Consider the following 27,466-nt stretch of genomic DNA (forward strand, 5'->3'; position numbering starts at 1 on the left):
AAGACAAATTGTGCATCAAATTCGTGTCATTACTAGAATTGCAAATTGTCTTCACTCTTAATAATATATAATTTTTTAAATATTTGACCAGCTTTTACTCGTCTGTGTTGAAAATGGGTTATTTGTCAGTTTGTTTTGTAGCTTTTACTGTATATAATATGAGGTGCTCATACATTTATTTGGGTTGACGGTCATAATGGTTCTCCGAAAGAAGCTATGACTACAATGCAGCCCGCGAAAAAAATTTGTTTGACACCCCTGTACTAGAGCTATGGACTCACATTTGCTTCTCTGCTTTGTAACATTGAACAAATACTGCCCTTTGGTGGAATCATTATCAGTTATGATCTCAAAATTTCTTGTCCTGTCTCTGAACAATGTGATCAGTTCATACCATGCATTGAACTGCAGAAACTTGCATCATTGCGGGTGTATTTATTAAAAGAAGTTGAGTCTACATCAAATGAGCTGGTCATTATAACAGCGTGAGTCACTTCCTCATATGTTGTCATCCAAACTGCCTTTATCCCATAATTGTAATCCAAATTGTTTTTTGTTTTTTTTCTCGACTAATGCCTTAATTTTTGCAGGAAATTTAAGATATTTGGGTTGAACATCTAAATGTGAACATGAGCTTTTATTTCCAGGTACAATATTAACATCTGGATGTTGTCATGATTGTGTTTGTGTGGCTGGGTATTGCAAGCATTTCAATGGTCTAGAAAAAAAGCACACGTTTTTATAATATAGTAAGATTTCTTTTAATATACAGTCATTCAAATGCATTCTGCAAAAAAAATGAATAGTCTTTTGATATGTGATCATGTCATTTTCATGCTTCATTCAGACACTTGCATGAAATTATCACTACAACCAGTTGTGAGGACAAATGTAATACCAGGATGCGGAAACTAGACTTAGCATGTAACTAGAAAGCATTTCCAAATGTCCAAGTGTTTATGACATGATAATTGTTAAAAGAGAGGCAACCCTCCTTGAAAGAATGCTTGTGACGTCACTCAGTTTTACAAGAGACAGACAGTTTAACAAGATGACTGTGACTTGCTTTTTCTTCGTACTGCCAGGATGCATCTATGGCTAAGTAACATGTTAGTTATTTCCCTTTTGTTAATTTAACAATGATATGCAGCTTTTTCTTATTATTTATAAAGCATAAATACTGTGCCCAGGGGCTGGTTTATTCCCGAAAGGGTTTGGTTCCATATGATTACAGGGATAGTAGTGTTCTCTCTCCTTAAACACCCTCCACAGTAAAGGAAGGGCCTCATTTCAACCACCAGCAGCTCTCCCCAACTCAGAAAGCCAACTGGGTGAGTCATATTGTAGTGACTACTTATTAATTACCTTCCACTTTTTGGCCACAGCTTCTTTGACTTTTAACTTGTTTCAACTGCTCTACTTTCAGTTTATGTACTTGACATTCAAATCATTCTCACAGATTTACTTGAGGATTTTGAGCACAAGTACCGTATTGGCCCGAATATAAGACGATGATTTTTGCATTGAAATAAGACTGAAAAAGTGGGGGTCGTCTTACATTCAGGGTCTAGACCAGGGGTGGGCAAACTACGGCCCGCGGGCCACATCCGGCCCACGGGACCGTTTAATCCGGCCCGCCAACCCTGAATTAATTGTATTATTAAACTTTTTTTTTGGTCATTTTGCCTGCAATGACTGCGTTTCCCCAGTAGATGGGGAACCGCTCGCCTGCGCATTTACTACCGGAAGCCGTGTCAGAAAGCTCGGTGCACACTCACAAGTGCGTGTACGTACGTACTCAGTAGTACGGACATGGCGCACTCGCGCTCTATTTGTATCAGTCCCGAATTTAGAGCGTGGGCTGTGACGACAGCATTCTTGTAATTCGCTCGCTGAGCTTTCAGATACAGTTTTACGCTAAAGCCACCCACAAACCTTCCCCTGGAATCCTTCCATTAAAATGAGTGGCCCGAAGAAAAGAAGTGAGTGCCGAATGTTAAGAGTGGCCAATTTGGCTCGACGTACGCGACGTGACGTTCAGCCACATCAACCCGTCACAGATCGAGGTAAACGGATCTCTCCTAAGAATTGCCACAACAAATTTTACTCCAGACTATGATGCACTAGCAAAAAAGGGAGACCAACAACACTGTTCCCACTGAAAATGAAGGGGAGGCTCTCAAGTTTGTTGTAAAAAAATGCATTTTGAATATGATTTGTACACATAGCAGGGATTGAAACTAGCGACCATTCTCATTTTCAAACAATGCAGGATGCTCAAGGACATTGATGCACCACCTGTTTGCGACTAATCTTAACCTGTAAAGTTCTTACCGCTTACTTTAAGGAAGTGTTTCCCGTTTCCTCACCTCTGTTACCAGGTGTTTGTGAGTTAAAACTCTGCTCTGATGTTCAGATACCCCTCACCGTGTTGCCGTTTTGATTACTTTATTTGGATGGCTTTCACCGATTCTTCAAGATGATATATTTGGTCAGAATGTTTGCTGTTTGATGTGATCTCATAAGATAAACATTTTTCATTAATCTGACCTGCAGGCACTGAAGTGATGGAGACTGTTATTCATAATAATAGTGTCGTATTTTATGAGAATCACTGATAGCAGTTTTTTAGTGATTTTTTTTTTAATGCTGTTAATAAATGCATTTGTTTTCAAAAAACTTGTTTTGAATATCCATGCTTTACTACATACTAAAGGCCAAAATCTTTTATGCAATGACCTTTACAGGTCGCTTATATTACTTCACACAAACACTACGTCCATCTGCTCCTGGTTCGGCCCTCCGGTCCAAATTTAGAACCCAGTTCGGCCCGCGAGTCGAAAAGTTTGCCCACCCCTGGTCTAGACATTAAACCCATTCACTTGTGCGCAGCGGTAAGTTAAAGGTTGCTGGTATCGACTGAGTATGTTGCTATGATCATGTGCGTCTTTGACACAAAGTGAGTACCGTGTTTTTCCATGCATAATGCGCCCCCGTGCATAATACGCACCCTAAAAATGGCATGTCAATGCTGGAAAAAAGCCTGTACCCATGTATAATACGCACCCAAATTTTGACTCTTACGTAACGTAAAATTATTTCAGAAAAAAGATCATCTTTGGGAACTACCGGATGTTATTCTGCCGGTCAGTATCACTGCGCATGCGCTAGCAAACGCGATAGCGAAGAAATGTTTCGGATTTGTGTAGGGTACATTGTGACAGCAAACGAGCAGGTGATCGAGCAAGCGTCTGATACGAGAGCATTGTGTTCGTATGGAGCGTGTTTGAAGTGAACAGCAGAGAAGAAAGGAACAAGGCAAAGTGTTGTGAAATACAATATTACCTGTAATACGCATTTTGTTATTTGCTGATTGAAACTGCTAATTAAACTGTGAATTGAAACTAATAGGAAGAAAACTGAACTCTCGCTCTTTATATAGCTGACGTGTCTTGCGCATCCGTTCTGCGCATACTGTAATGGCGCCCTCCATATGATATCCGGTCTGCGATGGAGATTAAACAACAAACAATATTTGACAATAACACACCATCAAGGATTGCATCATCGCATCAAACGATGTGTCGTAAATTATGGATTTTACTGACTAAGTGTGTTGGGCAGGATGGCTGAATGCGATGCGCGATTGACAACAAACAAGAAGAAAGGTGTGATTTCAAGTTTTATTTCGAGGGAGATTTTCTTCAAAAATTGTTGTACCCATGCATAATGCGCACCCCAGATTTTAGGACAATAAATTAGTTAAATTTTGCGCATTATGCATGGAAAAACACGGTATATACATTTCATTGTTACTATTGTCCACTGTTGTGCCGTTTGTCCGATTGCGGTTTGCTTCGTGTGCGCGCCGTTTGATTGACAGCTCCAGCGCGCTCCTTTAAGTTTGCCTTGCATCGTACGAGCAGCGTGCATGCATTACTACAGCCGTTACGCAGCGGCACGGCGACTAACGGTCGTCAGCAAATGTATTTTGTTGTCTCGATGACTTATGATTGGTGTATTGCCGAGAGTATTTCATTTATGGTTATTTAGTATAGCGGAAAAGGTACGCGCAGTTAGTTATGCAATGTGTGCCGTCGACTAGTGTTGTGTGATGTCAGAAGTTGAGCGTTGACTTACGTGCTGTATTTCTGTCTGTTGCAGACACACAGACCACTCACACACGCACACGCACGCACACGCACACGCACACACACACACACACACACACACCCTTCATACAATAATCACACACACACGAATCACATTCACACACCCAAAGACTCACCCATGTACACTACACACACCTGCTCTCACATCCTTACGACCAAACGTGTGCCAGTTTGCATTATTTTATTGCAATGTTTTTCTTTATTCAGATTTGTTTCAAGATTACAGTTACAGTTTGACTTCACTTTGATGGTTAATGCAGTTATTGCAATTTTGTTGTTTTATCACAGTAGATTGGTTTATTTGTTAAAGTTAAAAAGTTAAAGTCCCAATGATCGTCACACACACATCTGGGTGTGGTGAAATTTGTCCTCTGCATTTAACCCATCCCCGTGTGATTTTGATCCATCCCCTGGGGTAGAGGGGAGCAGTGAGCAGCAGCGGTGCCGCGCTCGAGAATCATTTGGCGATCTAACCCCCCAATTCCAACCCTTAATGCTGAGTGCCAAGCAGGGAGGCAATGGGTCCCATTTTTATAGTCTTTGATATGACCCAGCCGGGGTTTGAACCCACAACCTTCCAGTCTCAGGGCGGACACTCTACCACTAGGCCACTATTTAAAAAAACAGAAGCCATTCATTTACAAATGTGATTGCACTTTAGTTTACATATTTAAATGTTCAGATATTAAGATGTGATAGACAGTTTTTGCATGATTTGAATGAGGCAAAATAACATGCTTTTTCTCTCAAATATATTGTTATAATCATTTGTTTCAGATGTACCGTATTTTCCGCCCTAAAAGGCGCACCGGGTTATAAGGCGCACCTTCAATGAACGGCCCATTTTAAAACTTTGTCCATATATAAGGCGCACCGGATTATAAGGCGCATAAAATAGAAGCTATACTGCATCAAACTGAGGTTGACTAGGGTTGCGGTATGCATCCACTAGCCAATAACCAACGAGCCCTCTGTAAACAATCGCGTTTCTCAAACGATCTCCTATAAAATGATCAGAACTGACTAAAGTTCGATCTAACGCATTGGTACTACTTACCTATGTTTCCCTTCCATATCGATCCGTAGATTTACTCGAAACATTAACAGAGCAGCCTATTTTGACATGAAATAGCCTGGTACGTATAGCAGCTATCGCAATAGCATTACCCATCCGCAAAGTCTCACGAGCCTCAGTTCGCAATCTCCCATGAGCCTCAGCAAAGTGTAAACAATCGCGTTTCTCAAACGATCTCCTATAAAATGATCGGAACTGACTAAAGTTCGATCTAACGCATTGGTACTACTTACCTATGTTTCCCTTCCATATCGATCCGTAGATTTACTCGAAACATTAACAGAGCAGCCTATTTTGACATGAAATAGCCTGGTACGTATAGCAGCTATCGCAATAGCATTAGCCATCCGCAAAGTCTCACGAGCCTCAGCTCGCAATCTCCCATGAGCCTCAGCAAAGTGTAAACAATCGCGTTTCTCAAACGATCTCCTATAAAATGATCAGAACTGACTAAAGTTCGATCTAACGCATTGGTACAACTTACCTATGTTTCCCTTCCATATCGATCCGTAGATTTACTCGAAACATTAACAGAGCAGCCTATTTTGACATGAAATAGCCTGGTACGTATAGCAGCTATCGCAATAGCATTAGCCATCCGCAAAGTCTCACGAGCCTCAGCTCGCAATCTCCCATGAGCCTCAGCAAAGTGTAAACAATCGCGTTTCTCAAACGATCTCCTATAAAATGATCGGAACTGACTAAAGTTCGATCTAACGCATTGGTACTACTTACCTATGTTTCCCTTCCATATCGATCCGTAGATTTACTCGAAACATTAACAGAGCAGCCTATTTTGACATGAAATAGCCTGGTACGTATAGCAGCTATCGCAATAGCATTAGCCATCCGCAAAGTCTCACGAGCCTCAGCTCGCAATCTCCCATGAGCCTCAGCAAAGTGTAAACAATCGCGTTTCTCAAACGATCTCCTATAAAATGATCGGAACTGACTAAAGTTCGATCTAACGCATTGGTACTACTTACCTATGTTTCCCTTCCATATCGATCCGTAGATTTACTCGAAACATTAACAGAGCAGCCTATTTTGACATGAAATAGCCTGGTACGTATAGCAGCTATCGCAATAGCATTAGCCATCCGCAAAGTCTCACGAGCCTCAGCTCGCAATCTCCCATGAGCCTCAGCAAAGTGTAAACAATCGCGTTTCTCAAACGATCTCCTATAAAATGATCGGAACTGACTAAAGTTCGATCTAACGCATTGGTACTACTTACCTATGTTTCCCTTCCATATCGATCAGTAGATTTACTCGAAACATTAACAGAGCAGCCTATTTTGACATGAAATAGCCTCGCGGGTACAACAGCTATTCGGTGACGCCCCCTGACTACAGTTGCCGTAATGCTGGGAAGCGATGCGACCTTGTAATTTACTAGTCGTACTAAAACGTACTGAAACATTTTGGCAGAGCACTGTGTACAACCAGTATGGATCAACAAATTCATCAGTTGATCCATATATAAGGCGCACTGGCCTATAAGGCGCACTGTCGGCTTTTGAGAAAATTTTAGGTTTTTAGGTGCGCCTTTTAGGGCGGAAAATACGGTAATCGTTTTCTGTATAAAAATTAAATTTGGTGTTCAAAAAGTCTTTTTTCAAACTTGAGTCTTGAAAAAGAGGGGGTCGTCTTATAATCAGGGTCGTCTTATATTCGGGCCAATACGGTAATTGTAAATATTTTTAAAATTAACATTTTCACAAATCTCACAGTGCCTCAATTTAACTTGGGAGAGGTTAAATGTCAACACCAAAAGGGATAACGCTTTACAGTGGTACATCTACTTACAAATTTAATTGGTTCCGCAAACTCATGTTTTCTGTAAGGGAGTTTCTGCGTGGATTAGAAATCTCGGCAGGTACGGGGTCTGTAAATTTGGCTCATAAGAATGCCGCATGGAGGGGCGCGGTTGCTGAAACGACGTCATTTTCTTCATCAAGCATAAATCAAGATTTAGAGTCCATTAAAATCGAGTTGTCACGTAAATAAATCCACTGACCATCCTGACTGACGCGTTCAAAAGGAAAAACGGAGTTGACATCCACTATGGTCCGCCGCATGGGATTGTGGTGTTTTTAGCAAGTGTCAAAATAGTATATTGGCCAGCGAGGGTAACTATTTGATATAAAAGAGGGTAAGTGATATCTTGTTGTCTCCCTGACTCTTTGATATTGAGACCTTCCTACTTGTCGAATCTCAGTCCTCGGCGTTCATCTTCATAGTAGACTAGTGGGAGATGCCTTATTTGATCTGTTCAGTGTTTTTGCAATAAATGTTGCTGTTGCAGATCATACATGTTAGTTGTCCAGTTTTCCTCCCTTTCTGCTTTGCGAGGTGGCGCCTGAGTGGTAAAGTTTTCCTCTCATGGTAGCACTGGGAGGTTGCAGAAAAAGTCGATTTTCCATGATACGTGTCCTTTAATAAAAAGGACACGTATCATGGAAAATCGAATCTTTTCGGTTTTAATTTTATTTTCTTGTGTATCTGGAGTATCCAGGAGTGTAGAAAAGTGTAATCTATCCCTCCAGGTGCTGCAGAGATACTGATATGATCGTTTTGGGGGCTATTTTATACTCTCTTCAGATTTATCTGTTTTCTATTAATTTTTTTATCTATTACATCACATCTGTTGGGGCGGAACGAACCAAACCAGGTAATGGGTGTTACCAAACGGAAATCCGAGTCATAAACATGGCGAATTCCGCCATGTTTAAGATGAATCCGCTTTGTTTATTACTTGGTGAGATTTTTGTAGTCCAAACAACTCAAGGATGCTGAAGTGGAGGGATCAAAATGTTCTGTTGTTGGATGCATCAGTCCACATTTATCATTGCACAACATCAGAACCTTAAAGAAGTTCTGATGTTGAGCAATGATTTGGAGGGATCAAAATGTTCTGTTGTTGGATGCATCAGTCCACATTTATCATTGCACAACATCAGAACCTTAAAGAAGTTCTGATGTTGTGCAATGATTTGTGTGGATTGATGCATCCAACAACGGAACATTTTGATCGCTCCATTTCGGCATCCTTGAGTTGTTTGGACTACAAAAGTCTCACCGAGTTATAAACAAGGCAGAGTCGTTTTAAACATGGCGGGTTACTCGGATCTTTGTTTGGCAACACCCATTACATTGTTTGGTTTGTCCTGCCCCTACGGATGTGATGTAATAGATAAAAACTTCATAGAAAACAGAGAAATCTGTTCAGAGTATAAAATAGGATTATAACAGTATCTCTGCAGCACCTGGAGGAATATATTACACTTTTCTACACTCCTGGATACTCCAGATACACAAGAAAATTATTTTAAAAGCAAAAAAAGTCTTTTTTCCATGATAAGTGTCCTATAAGTCAACCAAAATTCAAACAAATCGGGTCAACCACCATCAGAGTATGGATTATACTGGTACTGTGAAGTGATGAATGTAGTCAACTGTGCGAACACCAAGTCAACAATGTCAACAAAGGAGTCTTAATTTGATCTTCTAACATTGTGCACCTTAATATCCACTCTTTGTAGTCAGTAAACCCCAGCTCATTGAGATATATGGTCATTGAAAGAACTACTACTTTCACAACTAAAAGGGCATAAAGGGGGAGGGGTGCTATTGGTTTAGACCTCCAAGCCCTGCTCCCATCCCATGCTCCTTTCACTTCATACCAAATGGTGAGTCCTTAAACCCTAAAACAGGAAATCTCTGCACGACACCAAGCCCCGCCACCCCCACCCCCAGAGGATAAACGAATTAACATGGCAGGACAAAGAATATGAATCACCTGGAGCTATGCGTGCAATTAACATGACAACAACACAGTGCCCGTTCCAGGCCGACACAAGAATATCCTAAAAAAAAAAAAAAAGCGCTAGAGACGCATGTCAACAATAAAAGCGTTTACTTGGTAAAGGACCGCGGTAGGGAACACACCCCACTCGGTAGGATTTGTATTTCAAACTTGAAATATTCAAGTGACGGTAGGAGCAACATTTTAAACTGTTTTTAATGTTTCCCAAGTAAAAAGGAATCCCATTTAAGAAACTTTTGGCCATAATTGTCTTGACTCTCTTATAGGAGGAACCTAGTATTATTCTACTAGATGCAGAGACCATCAGTTTTTCTTCAAATAAATTGTAAATGGTGGCCTACCGTAGCATCTCAGGTTTGGACAGAAAAAAAATATCCAGAGCAAATTCATCATTAACTTCGTCATAGCGCCAGATGTTCCACGGGGAAAAAAATGTTTGAAAAAGTGAATCGACTAATGTCCAGTTTTAGAAGCCTTGTGTTCGTGCTGTCCGATCCTCGCGTCTGCGGCTCCGAATCGGCGACTGGGCAAGGACAGAGCGCACAATCTCCGGACGTGAAGGTGATGAGGAGGCATGGAGTTCCTTCCACAAGAGATGCACACGGGTGCAGGGCGAACAAAGCCGCGTCTGGGCTACACTGCGCCTCTATCCAACGACAACTTGAGTGGGCTCCATGCGCTGAAGTCTGCAACAGGGATGCATGCGCCACGCAACGTGTGTTAGTGTGAGTGCGCGCGCGCCCGTGTGTCGTGTGCGTGCTTGGGAGGCAGGGACGGAGGTGAGGCAAGTGGGGGTGTCAGTGAATATTACAACCCAATCACAGCAGGAGGGCTGTAACAGAAACGGAGTTGAGCAACAAATGCCTGTTTCAATGTGAGCGGCGCGAACTTGGTGCAAAACACTAGGGGACAATTAATTGACTCCTATCAAATGTCGTCCCATAGACTTCAACATTACAAGGGCGTATCAGGGGAATAGCTGAGAATAAAAGTTACACTGTTTAGTCGTTATAGACAGAATAAAAGAAACGGTGTAATATTGACCAATGAATTCAATAATTGATGTTAGTACTTCTCTATGTAGATCACCTGACTCTTAAGTCGTTTTTATTGATGACCGAACTGCAAATAAACATTGAAGCTATGTCGACGTCCTTTTTCACAAATCCCTGTTGATTGAAATCAAATACTGCCCCCTGCTGGGTAAAAATGTTATAAGACAGCTGTACAAATTTAACAAAAGGTAAAAATGTAATGGTATATACGAATGTGTTTTGGTTGACAAATTTGAAAGTGATCAACAGACATTCAGCTCAAGGAAGTGTCATTTCACATTTCTGTCAGAAATAAAGATTTATTTGACATATTAGTGATTAATTATTCTATAATTTGCTTAGTAAAAAACATTTGTTGAAGGTACAATAAGTAATAACAAAGTGAAAGAAGTTAAGACTAAAACAAGGCAAGCCGGTCCATGTATGTGTTTAACATGACGAAATGTCAATGTTGCAATCCGGATGTCGCAACATTTTAATCTGCAACAAAGGATATATAATTACAATCAGATAGCTGTCAAGTTCTCTGAAGAGTGACATTAGCATTGCAGCCTCAGGAATGTTTTTCCTTTCCTTAGTCACAGCTGTCAACATTCATGATATGGATATACAAGATACTGAGAGGGAAGGGGAAGAAATTAAAATCAGGGATAGGATATAAAAAGCCTTGCAATATAAGTGTGCTCATAATGTGTGTGTGTCTGTCAACCATACTACTCAAATAGTACAAAGAAGGAACAGATAAGAAGTTCATTGACATTGGAAGGTAGAAAAACAAAACAAAACATTCATTTAAGTAACGTTAAAGCAGCCTCCTGGATACACAACTTGGCTTTCAGGATGTCCTCCTCCGTCTGTTCGATGGTCACCACCACTCTGATGCTGAGGATACAAGGAATAACAGTTATTTAAACCGTGCCAGCCCACTGATGGAAAGAAATTGAGGATCTTACCTGGGCGGAGGGGGATAGCGTTCCTCTTTTTCGAGGTATCGGGCGAGAGTCAGTGCCACTTGTCTCTCCATACACTAACAACCAAAATATGGAAAAGAGGAAGAGTTACAGAATGTCTGTCTCTTAATTTGTCATCTATGCTGTAGAAAGCACAACTTCAACACCAACATTCGCAGTCCCATTCAAATATTACGTACAAATATCCCTCAAATTAAATAAAATTGGACATTGAATTGTTATGCATGCAGCACAAAACTCACACTGGAGTCCACAGCAACAAAGATGAACTCTGTGTATTGCATGTATCATTTTGCTATTGCAACATTTTAACTCGCCTTGCGCATGTCTTAAATTGTCAGAGGTCTAGGATTGAAGGGATGAAAAGATGAAGTTGTTGTTCAGTATCATGAAAGGGAGGTGTATATGTTTTATCCATCCATGAGCTGAAGCACTTATCCTCACGAGAGTCGCAGGCATGCTGGAGCTTATCCCAGCAGTCTTTGGGTGGTAGGTGAGGTACACCCTTAACTGGTCGTCAACCAATCGCAGGGCACAATATACAAACAACCATTCACACTCACAATCACACCTATGGACAATTTGGAGTGGTCAATTGGCCTACCAGGTCTGATTTTGGAATGTGGAAGGAAAATGAAGTTGCCAGAGAAAACCCACACAGACACGGGGAGAACATGCAGATGCTACAGCGGAAGTGCCGGAGGCGGAGTTGAACCACGCATCTCTGAACTGTGAGGCGGACTTGCTAACTCGTGTACCACCATCCCAACTGTATATGAGCTAGTGTGAAACAAAAGAGAACTCACATAATCAACAATTGAGCGCAGCATCTGCATGTCAGACTCTCGAGAGCCTGAACTTCTCTTCAGCTGCAGGTGAAGAGCAGGAGCAAACTGCATTCCCACCAACTTCAGCCCAGGAATTCTAAAATAAAAATAATTGTTCAATCAACAAATTGGATGATATCGCCTCAAGAAATTAGTTTAGGTTAGTATAAAATTTTCGCAATTTACATGAGTCAAAGGTCAAACATTAAGTGTGACAGATGACTTCATTTTTTGTTGTTCATTGTATGTTACACATTTGCATTCGGTGGAATTGCTTTTTATACCGTTTGTGAGAGTTGAATCCTTTTTTGAAACCAAGATCAAGTACAAAACAAAAATCATCATTAACCCGTCATCCCTGAATTGAAGTCATTTAAAGTGCCCCTATAATTATATATATATTAAAATATGTCAGAGTTTTTTAAAATTTATTTACCATTTGCATTTATGACCAGTGGCTATTTTGGTGTAGCTCACGTCATAATTTCAAGGTATATGCGCAGAATCTGCTAAGACAACTCTCTGCTTCGCTTCCTCCAATCCATGAAGAGTGTGCTTACAGCACAGTGACGACTTTACCCTTTAAAGAGGCCAACTGACCACTTTCAAGTTTGGTGCTAATTCCAAGACACAACTATGTTAAATATGGGGTTAGGATCCCCATCGTCAAATTATCTTTCCCAGGGATACCATAATTTTTACAGGCATATTTCAGGAGTTTGCTTTTCAAACTATTATTGTTGAACAACAAAGCAATGTCTGATTTTCATTGGTTAATCCGTCCATACATTTTATAACCTGCTTTATTCTCACAAGGGTCTTGCGGGCGGGCGTGCCAGAGACTATCCCATTGAACATGTTCAGAAATTCTTTGCGACAAGAAAAACTATTAAAAATGTTGGTGAATGTCTGGGAAACATCTTTGCGACAGTTTGCGAATCCTGACAAAAAAAAAAAAAAAAGTAATCAACATTTAGGGTATGCACAAACCCTCGTTAACTTTCGCTGCTCAGTGAGATAGATCAGTTTTAAACAATTTTGCAAGAACATCCATCAGGCAAACTTCTATTGTTGCAGAGTAGTTTCATAGAACAGAGTGAACTAGTGTAATGAATTAAAATTAATACATACGTATGTATATATAATAATGGTAGAATACTTACCCTTGTAGTTCTTTGTAGACATATGTGCATTTCTTCCTCAGAACGGTGAATATCTCTAAAAACAGAGCACAACCGCTTTGTAATAAAATAGGAATGAAAAGATTAGAAATGGCTGTGGGCATGCATGTCTCAAGTAGCAGCCTAATGAACAACATTCAGATTTTTTTAAGCCTAGCCACTCCAACCATCTTGGCCATTAGTTTGACTGTTGTTCTGATGACGTGACTATTTGAAATGTGACAAAGAATATGTATGGATCCAATCTTTTATCCACAAAGACCTGCACATACTGAGCTAGTTGCAAGATTGTTGCCAACCATCAAAGATAAACGGTCAGATTTTTTTAATGTATGTTTTTATGACCTAGTGTGACTTATAGTGAGACCAAAGTCAAACATTCTATTACCAAATGACAACACTCACAAGGAGCATGGATCAGACATCATCACAAACAAATAACTCCAGATGTTGTCCACTAGGCCAAGCCCTTTAAAGGTGACGACACACAAACATACAACTGTGTGTGTGTGTGTGCCTGTGTGTGTGTGTGTGCGCGTGTGTGTGTGAGAGAGAGAGACTTGGCATTTGGGCATTTTATAAAGCCAGTTCTTTGCTAATGTTTTTCTGATATTTAAACATTCATATACAGTGCTAGTATCTCTACAGCCACGTACAACTGCCGCAGTTTCTGCCTGATTTACAATCATAAATGTTCCAGGGTCCCCTGCTGCTATGTGAATGCCAAATAACAATGGGCCGGCTATATGAACTCCTTGCTTTAGGATCTGATGTGATTTTGCCTGATGACAACAGAAAGAAATTAAGAACATGTACCTGGATTCTCTTGCATAATGCTGAGGGCCTCAATAGCTGCAGCAGCTAGCATGGGAGGCAGAGATGCAGAGAAACAGTAGCCTTGTCCTGACAGGCGCTGCAAAACAATGACACACGAATTCTTATGACTGAACTCACAAAATGTCAGTAGAGACCTTGAATTTCAAAACACTATAGAGGGTTTGCCATAACTGAACAACAAAAATGAGTCAACAGGTCGAAAACGGGAAAATAAATGAATGAATGAACGAACAAACAAATTAATGAATAAATGATGGATAAATGAATATGCTGTGCTACATTATTCTCTGCACCTTGCAAAATTCACCTAAACTCTCTGGTTCCTTCCAAGCAATGCACGTGCTTTGCGCCCGCCAGACAGGCAGTCCAAGGAGGCCAAGAAACATTCTCGACAGAGGACAATAGTGGATTCTACCGCGGTGCGGGAGTTGTAGGCTAATTTACCTGCCGCTCAACTGCATTCTCAGTTCAGTGGCCTACACATGGTGCACCGTGGGTGGTCACAACGGAATGAGACAGGACCTCCCGGCTCCTCCTCTTTTTCTGCCAACCCTACCCGAGCTCTGTCTCATGCAAGAGGTTGACCAGGTTTTTGCACCCAAATTGCTTTTCGTTTTTTTTTCTAGAGTCATCACAACATCCTGTATCAGCTGTAATGTTTTGGTGAAAAAACTCAAAATGCTCCTCAGGCTCATTTTCAGTAAATCTTTGGTGATTAGTTATTTTTTAATCTCAGTTTTAGAGGAATATTTACCTATTTTTAGATCCTTTCATTTTCCTTTCTGTCTGTGGCATGGATAATGAAAAGTAAGTCTTGATGCAAAATATGATGAATAGCTCTAGAAACATTGCTAAATACATTTTTTTCATTTAACTTTGGTACTGTGCTTACCTGGTGGTCTATAACAAAAGAGCGTCCGCAGCAAAAGCCTCCAATGGAGGCCAAAGAATTCTCCATGTTAGCACTGATCAAATCGATGTCTTCTATCTGCACAAACATGAAAGAGACAAAAATGTTATCAGAACTCACAGGAAAAATCAAATACAACCTAAAAGAAAATGGAGTGTTTCAGAGTATAGTCTGGACTGTCATACAAATTGGAACAGAGCCTTTCCTCTGACCTGTGACCACTAGTTGCATTTGCATTCAACTTTGATAAAATTGAAAGTACCTACATTGACTCCAAAGTGCTCTGTAACCCCTCGGCCATGCTCTCCCAACACACCAAAAGACATGCTCTCCTCCAGGAAAATCCGCACCTTATACTTGTACTTTAGTTTCACCTGGATGACAATAAATGTTATTCATACATGACATCAATATTATATTAAAAATAGTCATGAATTAATTATCTTAAAATAAATACAAAACAAACAAACCTGGCCAAAACACTGGAGAGAGAAAGTATTTTCAACACAATTGAATGTGTTTCATTTAAAGGCTTCTCTTTGTTAACCACAACAAAGGCCAATACAGACAAAAAATACATTGTGTGATTTGAGAATATGTGCAAGCAGAGGCTATTGAAATATCAAAAACAAGGTATGATAGGGTTTCTTCCCATTTTCACAAGACCAATAGTCAAACGGGGCAGATTAAAGGAATAGAAAAAGATTTGTAAAGAACTGTCTTTCCATGCAGTGCTCCATCATAATAAAATATTGGCCATCATTTTAAACTGCAATCCCCAGTTATTTGACGAAATAATATCCATCCATCCATCCATCCATCCATCCATCCATCCATCCATCCATCCATCCATCCATCCATCCATCCATCCATCCATCCATCCATCCATCCATTTTTTGACCCGCTTCATCCTCCCGTCACAAGGGTTGCGAGTGTACAGGAGCCTATCTCAGCTGTCTTTTAACGGGGAAAATCGTGAACTGGTCGGCTGCCAATTGCAGACATTTAGATAAACAAGCTATCACATAATCACACCTACAGACAATTTGGAGTGGCCAATCAGCCTACCATGCATGGAATGTGGGAGAAAACAGGAGCAGCCGGAGGAAACCCACGCAAGCACGGGGAGAACATGAAAATTCCACACAGGAAGGCCGGAGCTGGAATCCAACCCTGCACCTCCCAACTGTGAGGTAGACATGCTAACCAGTGTCGTCCAAATTCAGTGTATTACTTATGAATGACATGGAAGGATACTGGCACTTTTCACACTAGAGGTTTGCATATTTGTTCCTCTGTTCACACTACATTGTTTGCAGACACAACGTTAGCTTGTTAAGATTTCTGCCAAGGATCATCTCTGAGTGAATTTAAGTGAGGGTGCTGCAACCGCACCCAAATGAGGAGTTTCCGAGACAATCCACTAAATCCAGCATCAGCTACAAAACAGTGGACATTGTTTTGTAATTTTCTGTACAATTTGTACAAATATACAGTAGGCATCTGCCTTAGGGAGCCCATTGGCAGGCATTTTGAAGTTTTGCTTGCAAAGAAATCAGTCTTTCAATCTAGCTAAAGGTGTGATGATACAGTGTTCACATTCAGTCTCCAACACCCAAAACACAAAGCGGAATTTAGAAATGACTTTCTACTTGAAAATGACGTGCCCATACATCTATATTTAAGTAATGTAATTTACAATGTGTTTTGGAAATAAAGAGCCATGATGTGCAGTCAGCTTTGCAGTAGCTTATTGTGCACACACTTTTGTTTGAAGCTAAGCTACCCATCTGGGAAATGGAAGGCAAAACACGCAGATGAAAATGGGACATTCTCACCTGAATGTGAGGGATTGTGCTTTTACTGCAGAGCGAAAATGCTACGGATAAGTCTTGTGACATGCAAGGGCCACAGTCAACAATGTATGGGTCAGAAGACGGTACAATAAAATAAGAACTGATGCCATACTGTGTATGGTAATGATAGCTAAGGTTTGTCAGTCCCTAGACACACTCTGAATTTGGGCCTTTTAATGAATAATTGATAATCAGTGATTCTAATCTTGAATTACCAGTTCAGGAAGTGGACATATATCAGCAGTGTTGATGTACAGTCCCTCCACCACAATGAACTTGCGAGTCACCCGAGCCTTACGAGGGTTCTGCAACAAAAGCGGGCAGTAATGTTCATCAGATGTACATTGTGACAAATGATATACATTCTGTTCAACAAAAAAAATGGATTTTTCTGAAGCTCTTGCAAGGGTACTTTTCTTCTGCCTGCATAACAGCAGTAGGAACATCCTAATTGTGGTGTAGAAATTTAGAACCCCCCCCCACACACACACACACACAGAGTACCGTATTTTAAGCACCATAAGACGCTTCGGGTTAAAAGGCGCACTCAATTGCGGGGGCTCTTCTGTACTTAATTCACACAAAGGGCGCACCGCATTATAGCGAGCATGCATGACTTGCAGTTAAAAAAACGTCATGGAAGCATGACAATGAGTTTGGTTGTATGAGTTGAGTTGTACTTTATTCTACTATTTAACCATGTACAATACTGTACTCACATTATTGTTAATCGATTTTGATACGCAAATTAATCAAAGTTCTCATCTTCTGAATCCGAAATAAACAATTGGGCAAGTTCGCCATTAAACATGCCAAGTTCCCTCATTGTCTTGTTGTCACTTCGGCGATGATCCCGGCTTTCTAGAAAGCTTGAATTGTGCCTTGTAAGAATGTCTTTTGTCGATGCCATTTTAGAGGGTCTTAAGATAGTATTTATTCATCAATAGTGGCGGAGGTATGTACTCTACGCATTGCGTACAGTTCTCTGATTGGTTTACTGCCCCGGTCTATGTATTTTACGTACAACATAATGTCCTCTGATTGGTTCATCGGGTCTACATATTACGTCTACATATTGGACTCACACTAAACACGGCAGCAACACAACATTTACAGATTTTGCAATTCGGTCCACATAAAAGGCACAATTTATTAAAAGGTGCACCTTCAGTTCTTGAGAAAAATAAAGGCTTTTCAATGCGCCTCCTGGTGCAGAAAATATGGTACTTTTTCCTTCAGCTTAAACTAACTGAGAACGACCTATCCAAATATTACTGTAGCCTGTATTTACCAACCTGCTGGTCCTCCAACTCTTGCTCCTTTAAAAGCCTCTCCAAGTCATCCATGTCATTGTGCTTGAAGTATTTAAGAAAGCTGCGGGAAGCTTGAAGACCTTTTTGGATGGAAAAGCAGGCTGCCTCGTCCCTGAATGCAAGCCCAAAAGACAAAATATGACAATGATTTAAAGTGTTTTCCTTCAGTAAAACAGATTAAAGCAATGCAATAAAGTCAGAGGATGAACAGGAGTTCAAACGTAGATATACAGTATTGACAGCATTGCCCAAAATATTATGTCAAAGGTTTTGAATAAAAACACAATATAAATAAGAAATAATTTTGCATTACTTACAGTCAGCATTTGAAGATATTTTTAGGCATAGTCTGCAGCGATGGCACTTACACAAATATGATGTCTCCCCTCTTGGCGTAGGCAGGAATGGCACTAGCAATGGTAGCAAAGCCATATGAGTAGATGATAGCTTCCTCTGTTTTCATGAATTTGGCAAGCCGGCTCTCCAGCTCCAGGTGAACATCTGAAAACAAAAGTAAGGTGGGGAAAAAAAAGCCTAAAATCAAAATCACACAAGAGAATAGAAACTTTGAGTTTGTGTTCCTGTTGAATTTTGTTGTGACAACTATTCGAAAAACTGATATTAATAATTATAATATATATTATATTAATATATATCATAATGAATTAATTATTATTAAAACAGAATAGAAACTGAGTTTGTGTTCCTGTTGAATTTTGTTGTGACATCTATTCGGAAAACTGATAATTATAATATATATTATATTAATATATATCAATTAATTACCATATGTTCCGGACTATGAGTCGCTCCAAAGTACAAGTCGCACCAGCCATAAAGTGTATAATAAAGTAGAAAAAAAACCATATATAAGTCACACTGGAGTACAAGTCGCATTTTCGGGGGAACTTTATTTGACAAAATTCATCATCAAGAACAGACATGAATAGGTAACAACAGGCTAAACAATACGGTATGCTAATGTTACATAAACACAAATGAGGAACTGAGAACGTGCCTGACGTAACATACTAACAGTTATTCAAATAACTATAACATAAATAATTTTATCGAACCACCCGTGTCACTCCAAATCATTAAATCCATCGACATCTTCGTCCTCTGTATCACTTAAAAAAAACGCCGCTGCAGACTCCGGAAGTACATGCGGTGCTGACGTTGGACTCATGGTCAGTTGCGGTTCCAATTATTTCACAGACCTATATAACTATATATATAAACTACATATCAAATAACTATAACATAAATAACAATTTTATCAAACCATCCATGTCACTCCAAATCATTAAACCCATTGAAATCTTCATCCTCCATGTCACTTATAAACAACATCCGCTGCTGACTCCGGAAGTACATGCGGCGCTGAGGTCATACTCATTGTCAGTTGCGGTTCGAATTATTCCACAGGTCAAGTGCGCCCTCATGCGGTTTAAAGTGAAAATAACATGTGAAGTGATCAACTATACTAGCAAGTAAGTAATGTGTTAATGATCAGGTAATAATATGTTAATAATTTCACATATAAGTCGCTCCTGATTATAAGTCGCACCACCGGCCGAACTTTGTAAAAAACTGAGACTTATAGTCGGTAATTAAATAAAAATACAGTAATTATTATTAAAATAGCCGCTAAAAATTCATTGGTGAGCCATAAGCAGATATTAGAAGTTCCTGGTGTGTTCTGAGTCCCAACAACACTTCATCAGTTAGCTCCTCTAGTGGTTAAATGTGCCACTAGAAGAGCTAACACTCTGGACAAGGTCTACTCCAACATCAAGCTAGGCTACAGGGCAAAACAGCTACCTCACCTGGGCCAGTCTGACCATATGTCACTGCTATTAATCCCGGCATATACCACCATCAGGAAATCAGCTCCTATCATCACTAAAACTGTTAGAACCTGGCCTGATGACGCCTCTCAGCAGTTGCAGGACTGCTTCGACAGGACTAACTGGGACATCTTCGAACACCGGGACTTGAACGTGTTCACAGACAGTGTTCTGTGTTATATCAAGCACTGCACAGACACTGTCACAGTGGACAAACCTATACGGATATACCCCAACCAGAAGCCCTGGATGACCCGGGAGGTCTTTCGGCTGCTGGAGGAGAGGGACACCGCCCTGTCCCTCAGGTCTGAGGACGGGGCTCTCTACAGCACAGCCAGAGCCAACCTGAGGAGAGGCATCAGAGAGGCCCAGCTTGCCTACAAGAAGAGGATTGAGGATCACCTGGACAGCAACAACAGCAAGCAGGTGTGGCAGGGAGTCCAGCATCTCACCCCACCATCGGAGCTGCTGAAGGGGACGCCTCACTGGCAGAGGTCCTCAATACCTTCTTTGCCCGGTTCGAGTCCGAGCCACCTGAAGCGGCCACATCACATCCCACAGAACGCAGCAGCTTCACCCTCACAGTGAAGGAGCACGAGGTGAGGCGCACGCTGCGGACCATCAACTCGAGGAAGGCTGCGGGTCCTGACGGCGTCACTGGGCGTGTCCTGAAGGACTGCGCAGATCAGCTGGCTGGAGTCTTCACAAAGATTTTCAACCAGTCCCTTACCGAGTCCACCGTCCCATCCTGTTTAAAATCCTCCACTATAGTCCCCCTGCCCAAGAAACGCCACATCACCAGCCTCAATGACTACCGGCCAGTCGCACTCACCCCGGTGGTCATGAAGTGCTTTGAAAAGCTGGTACTGGGTCACATCACAGCACTCCTGTTCAGAGGTTTTGACCCCCACCAGTTTGCCTACAGGGCAAATAGATCCACAGAGGACGCAGTAGCTACAGCCCTCCACGCTGCACTGTCCCACCTGGAGCAGCCGGGGAGCTATGTGCGGATGCTCTTCGTGGACTTTAGCTCTGCTTTTAACACCATCCTCCCCCACAGACTGGTGGACATACTGGAGGGCCTGGGACTTCCACATAATACTTGCAGGTGGATTAAGAGCTTCCTGACGGGTCGCAGCCAGAGGGTGAAAGTGGGCTGTCATACATCCACACCTCTCAGTCTTGGTACCGGCTCCCCACAGGGCTGCGTACTGAGCCCACTGCTTTACACGCTCTACACCAGGGGTGGGCAAACTACGGCCCGCGGGCCACATCCGGCCCACGGGACCGTTTAATCCGGCCCGCCAACCCTGAATTAATTGTATTATTAAACTTTTTTTTTTGTCATTTTGCCTGCAATGACTGCGTTTCCCCAGTAGATGGGGAACCGCTCGCCTGCGCATTTACTACCGGAAGCCGTGTCAGAAAGCTCGGTGCACACTCACAAGTGCGTGTACGTACGTACTCAGTAGTACGGACATGGCGCACTCGCGCTCTATTTGTATCAGTCCCGAATTTAGAGCGTGGGCTGTGACGACAGCATTCTTGTAATTCGCTCGCTGAGCTTTCAGATACAGTTTTACGCTAAAGCCACCCACAAACCTACCCCTGGAATCCTTCCATTAAAATGAGTGGCCCGAAGAAAAGAAGTGAGTGCCGAATGTTAAAAGAGTGGCCAATTTGGCTCGACGTACGCGACGTGACGTTCAGCCACATCAACCCGTCACAGATCGAGGTAAACGGATCTCTCCTAAGAATTGCCACAACAAATTTTACTCCAGACTATGATGCACTATCAAAAAAGGGAGACCAACAACACTGTTCCCACTGAAAATGAAGGGGAGGCTCTCAAGTTTGTTGTAAAAAAATGCATTTTGAATATGATTTGTACACATAGCAGGGATTGAAACTAGCGACCATTCTCATTTTCAAACAATACAGGATGCTCAAGGACATTGATGCACCACCTGTTTGCGACTAATCTTAACCTGTAAAGTTCTTAAGGCTTACTTTAAGGAAGTGTTTCCCGTTTCCTCACCTCTGTTACCAGGTGTTTGTGAGTTAAAACTCTGCTCTGATGTTCAGATACCCCTCACCGTGTTGCCGTTTTGATTACTTTATTTGGATGTATGCTTTCACCGATTCTTCAAGATGATATATTTGGTCAGAATGTTTGCTGTGATCTCATAAGATAAACATTTTTCATTAATCTGACCTGCAGGCACTGAAGTGATGGAGACTGTTATTCATAATAATAGTGTCGTATTTTATGAGAATCACTGATAGCAGTTTTTTTGTGATTTTTTTTTTTAATGCTGTTAATAAATGCATTTGTTTTCAAAAAACTTGTTTGGAATATCCATGCTTTACTACCTACTAAAGGCCAAAATCTTTTATGCAATGACCTTTACAGGTCGCTTATATTACTTCACACAAACACTACGTCCATCTGCTCCTGGTTCGGCCCTCCGGTCCAAATTTAGAACCCAGTTCGGCCCGCGAGTCAAAAAGTTTGCCCACCCCTGCTCTACACACATGCATGCACCCCCGCCCACCGCAGCAACACCATCGTGAAATTTGCGGATGACACAACCGTGGTGGGGCTCATCTCAAAGGGGGATGAGTCTGCCTACAGGGACGAAGTGGTCCAGCTATCGGAGTGGTGCGGAGAGAACAATCTGCTCCTAAACACGGCTAAAACCCAAGAACTGGTCATTGATTTTAGGAGGAAAAATAAAACGGACATTCCACCACTTATCATCGACGGGGTCTGTGTGAAGAGGGTGTCCTCCTTCCGCTACCTGGGAGTCCACATCGAGGAGGACTTCACCTGGGGCGTGAACACCTCTGAGCTGCTTAAAAAGGCCCAGCAGAGACTCTACTTTTTAAGGGTGCTGAGGAGGCACATCATTACACAGAGACTGCTGGTGTCCTTCTATCGTTGCTCCATAGAAAGCACTTTAACGTACTGTATATGTGTTTGGTACTCCAGCTGCACTGCTGCTCAGAGGAAAAAGCTCCAAGGGGTCATCAACACAGCACAGAAGATCATTGGCTGCCCTCTCCCCACACTGGAAGACCTACACAGAACCCGCTGTCTCAAAAAAACACAGAACATTCTGAAGGACACTTCCCACCCTGGCCACTCCCTTTTCGAACTGTTGCCATCAGGCAGACGCTACAGATTAATTAGGTCGAGGACTAGCAGATTCGCCAACAGTTTTTACCCTACAGCGGTAGTCACATTGAATGCAGCTAAACGTAAATGATTATGTCTGTGTATGTTCTTCTGTGGGTTTTTAGCTTGTTTTTTTAATCTTTTTATTCTATTTATTCTATTTATTTTTTATCGCATGCGCGGATCGGTTGGCACTTTTTAAATTTCGTTGTACATGTGACAATGACAAATAAAGATCTATTCTATTCTATCAAGCGTGTCAAAAAGCCTTGCAGTCAGCCAACTCTAACAATTGCTCATAAGGGGAAACATTTGCAGTGGGTTTAGCAGTCGATAAAGCCTTCTCTTCAAACAGTTTTAATCACAGATGAATGTTATTCACTTTGGCTGGCCTGTTCATAGAGAAAATGCAGTGGCTTGAAAAAGTATTCATACGCCTTGTGCCGCATTGTAAAATTGGAAATATCCCACCATACAAAAAAAATCATCATGCCTCAGGTATATATAGTAGGACTATATTTCCCATAATTCGTAGACCCAGGAGGAAGTCATGCTGCATTCGTGTAAGGTGTTTGCATCGATTTATGTAAATAGTACATAAAAGCTAAATCTGAGTGATTTCCATCATCTACATTCAGACCACTGTTCTTGATTATGATAAAACAATAACCCCTGAAAGTTCAAATTGATTTTATTTTACTGTTTCTTTTATCACAAACAAATTATTTAGGTTTCATTACCTGACATGTTTCGGCTATCACTTCCACCTTCATCAGAGTGTCAAATTGATTTGTTTGAAAAGATTTACGAGAACAATACCACACAAATGGGGATCTTAAACTTTCCTGGACTTTAGAAAATAATTAGCAATAAAAAAAAAAAACTATAATAATAAAAAGGTACAGAGCAGTTTAAAAGGAAATCGCCTACCAAACGTTCCATAGAAGCCCCTGGGACCACATGTTCCAACCCCATATTTCTTCAGAGATGAGAGTGCCTTTTGCTGCAATGATGAATTGTAATGAGACATTATTAACTGAACATTCTTTTACTCAAAAGAAAAATATGCTCAAATCTAGTGTAACAGTAGTAAGAAGTTGTACAATGATGAAAGTAGTTGAAACACTGACCTTGACTCGTTCATTGTCAAGGAGACCCAGGAAGTTAAATGATGCGAAGTTAATGCACTCTTTTCCATTGATTATGATTTTGTGGCTGGGGGGTCTGTCATTCAAGATATGAAATAAGATATGACTTGCATACATCCGAAGCTAGCATATATCATAAGAGATCATTGCTATGTGGTAAAAAAATTAATAATTTTAGACAAGACAAAACATATTGCAATTACAGTATAATGTTATCACAGCAAACTAAATCAACCACTAAATTGGAATACAAATGCAATGAAACTGACGTGGTACAATTACAAAATCTATGAAAATCTGAGGGAGAAAGTTTGGAATTCACAAGACATGACATTACAAACTATCTCGGTTCAGACTAAAGCATCAAACGTTTATCCTCCTATTCAACACAAAGTTCATGATCTTGTGTGGATGTTGGGTTAAAATGAGTGTCATTTATGAAGCTCATATTACGGGAGGCTATGAATACACAGCTGACATATTTCGCCCAACCAGAAAAGGGATCAACTTTATCTGCGACTGATATGACGTCACAGCATTGAGCGAAAAGAGCCTGATTCTATTTATATTAAAAAAACAAAATTGCTTATAGCAGTGGTCCCCAACCTTTTTTGCGCCACGGACCGGTTACGTGTCAGAAATATTTTCACGCACCGGCCTTTAAAGTCCGGGGGGTAAATACGACGAAATAAAATGATACGACTGGCATAAAAACAAATATAAACCACTTAAAAATAAAACTCACCATTACGTTGAATTACAACAGGGTTTGTTTAGCTTTTTGTCCCTTGCAGACTACCGTAGTCTGTTTTAGTTTTCTTTTTAGACGCGACATTTATTTATATATTTTTTCTGTGGGGCCCGGTACCAAATGACCCACGGACCAGTACCGGTCCGCGGCCCGGTGGTTGGGGACCGCTGGCTTATAGCATCAAGTCTGAGCTTGCCAAATGATTACCCTGTGACAATATCGTAGGTTATGTATGGCGAATCTGTGGAAATAGTGGGAGCAAGAGGTTCAGGCTGCCACTCCTCAATAAGATCTTCTTTTTCCTGTTAAGGGCAACAAAGAAGGAAGCCCAAAGTTCAAGTGTAGTCACGTGTGCGCTCGCACAACACACACACATTTGTTACCTTTTCAGTCAGTTTATTTGTCTCATGGAGCCTGTATGTTTTAGAGAAGAGAAGCCTGATTATCCATAAAATGAGGATGCCTTCCAAAATGAGGTGATAAGATGGGGCCTGTGGAAGACAACTAAAGATTATTTTGCAGAAGCTGTACCATCTCCATTTTCTGATTTCAGAGCGGATATTCAATGCTCGAGCTACTTTGACTGGAATGGGGCAGTGTTGCCAGTTAGCTATGATAAAACTTTGCTCCCACTGGCTGAGGAGCCACTGAGCTAGGCACAATTGCATCAATTGATCGCTGGATGTAAAGGCAGAGTTTAATATTGCTAATTAACAGTGTGTTTGCAGATATGTTTCACAAAAAGAAATATGGGAACTTTAGCTTGTTCACACATCCAATCACATTGGGTTTTTCTCATAAGATGAAGTCATTAAAAGTTTTTATTTCTCCGCAGTCTTAAAACAGAAGTCAAGCAGTTTTCTGTTTCAAACCATTTTCTATATTCACTCAAATTTTGCTGGTGGGAAATTGGCACCCTCTTTTGAGATACTGAAACCTTACAATCCTGTGCAGGCCTCAATAAATCTTTTTTTAAATTAACTGTTTGGAAACTTGAAAAACTGCACTCAAGTGTTTTCTGTTTTTTATTCCATACAAATATTTTAACCACATATCAATATGTATCTAGCTAGTGTTACATAAACCATTTACGTTTGTACTTGGTTTCAAAATAAAAAATAATTTGGTTATGAACAACAGAATCCGGGGAACAAAATATAGCACTTACAATTTTAGTGTGTGTGTGTGTGTGTGCGTGCGTGTGCGTGCAGGCAGGCGTGTGTGTGTGTGTGCATGCGTGTGCATGCGTGTGCATGCGTGTGCGTGTGTTGGGGGGGGGGGGGCAGTCACTCCCACAAATAAATTCAAGCGCCTATGATACATTTCACGATAGACAAGAATGCATGTGTGTATCCTTTGGTTTTTTCCCAAAATATTGCAACAAATATACAAACTGGACAGACAGCAGATTCGACAATTTCAGCATTACGTGTTGACCGACACGTAATGTCACACACTCGATGAACTACATTGATACCGTTTCCAGACACGTCGATACAAATAGTTAAAAGCATTGAACAAGCTGCTTCGATCTACTTTTGGAGTTGACAGTTTGGACATGACAAAGCGCGAATGCCAAGACACAATACGATTGGTTGAGAGTACGCCAATGCCAATACATCAGGTCTTTCTTGACTCCGGAAGTTACCATATGGCGCAACATTTTAATATATATCAATATCATTATGTTGAAGAATACACGAATTAAGTACTTTCCGTTACACAAACGCGTTGCTATGAGAAGGAACGTACCTCGTACAATGCCTGCACCATTTCCACCAACACCCATTGCTGTCCAGACGCCATGTTTACTTCCCTCCCCTCCTGCAACGTCATCTCCGTGTGTGTGTGTGTGTGTGTGTGTGTGTGTGTGCGTGTGTGTATGTGTGTAAACTATTAAAATTAAGGCTAATTTAGAGACTAAATTATGAAGCAATTAAAGAAATTTTTTCTTTTTATGTATTTTATTTGGAAAGGGGGGGGCTTTTAGTCCCGTCCACATACTGGAATGCGTATTTGAGCCACCCACCATCGTTTTCTGGGAAAACAAAATTCCCCATGTTTACCCATTACTATGACAAATAAAACGATTAAGTTTTGGTATTCACCCATTCTCCTCGCAACTGCGACTGACTGGATCTGGAAGTTAACAGGTGTTGTGCCAGAATTGGTTTCCCCTGCCGCGGGAGCGCGCACGCCTTGTTTGGAAAGCGAAAAACCGATGCCGTACGGCGTCAGCACTATGTTGTTTTCAATAAAAACATGAAGGACACACGTTTGCGTCAGTCAATTTTAATTTTAGAAAGTATTTATTTCATTTTATTTCTTTAAATTCATTCGCGGTCTGCCGTTGAAACGAGGTGCGTTCAAAGACCAATCGTACAGACGGAACACTCATTCACTTCGCCAAAAAGCAACGATATAATCACGTGAGCTCTTTGCATAAACCTCGATGCAAAGGAGCTCCACTTTTTAGGGAGCATTACATGCTACAAGGAGTATATATTACAAAG

At 41.1% G+C, this 27,466-nt stretch overlaps 2 protein-coding genes across 2 annotated transcripts in view; both read right to left on the reverse strand.

Annotated features, from left to right (window-relative positions):
- The window catches only part of ror2 (receptor tyrosine kinase-like orphan receptor 2), a 61,819-nt gene extending 52,064 nt beyond the window's left edge, over window positions 1-9,755 (reverse strand). The window contains exon 1 of the mRNA XM_037265802.1: window positions 9,418-9,755. Within this exon, the coding sequence (XP_037121697.1) occupies window positions 9,418-9,481 (64 nt within the window). The 5' untranslated portion in view covers window positions 9,482-9,755. The remainder of the gene's footprint in view (window positions 1-9,417) is intronic.
- Window positions 9,756-10,410: 655 nt separating this feature from the next.
- Window positions 10,411-26,837, reverse strand: sptlc1 (serine palmitoyltransferase, long chain base subunit 1). Its single transcript, XM_037265843.1, has 15 exons — window positions 26,706-26,837; window positions 25,337-25,444; window positions 25,161-25,255; window positions 24,185-24,278; window positions 23,985-24,057; window positions 18,395-18,527; window positions 18,009-18,138; window positions 16,929-17,018; window positions 15,124-15,231; window positions 14,840-14,935; window positions 13,927-14,023; window positions 13,093-13,147; window positions 11,909-12,026; window positions 11,085-11,158; window positions 10,411-11,013 (listed from the first exon to the last, which is right to left on the reverse strand). Exons 1-15 carry the CDS (start codon window positions 26,787-26,789, stop codon window positions 10,920-10,922), a joined length of 1,449 nt encoding a protein of 482 aa, XP_037121738.1. The 5' UTR covers window positions 26,790-26,837; the 3' UTR covers window positions 10,411-10,919.
- Between the last annotated feature and the right edge of the window lie 629 nt (window positions 26,838-27,466).

This window comes from Syngnathus acus, chromosome 12 (assembly GCF_901709675.1).
Source record: "Syngnathus acus chromosome 12, fSynAcu1.2, whole genome shotgun sequence".
Taxonomy (NCBI): domain Eukaryota; kingdom Metazoa; phylum Chordata; class Actinopteri; order Syngnathiformes; family Syngnathidae; genus Syngnathus; species Syngnathus acus.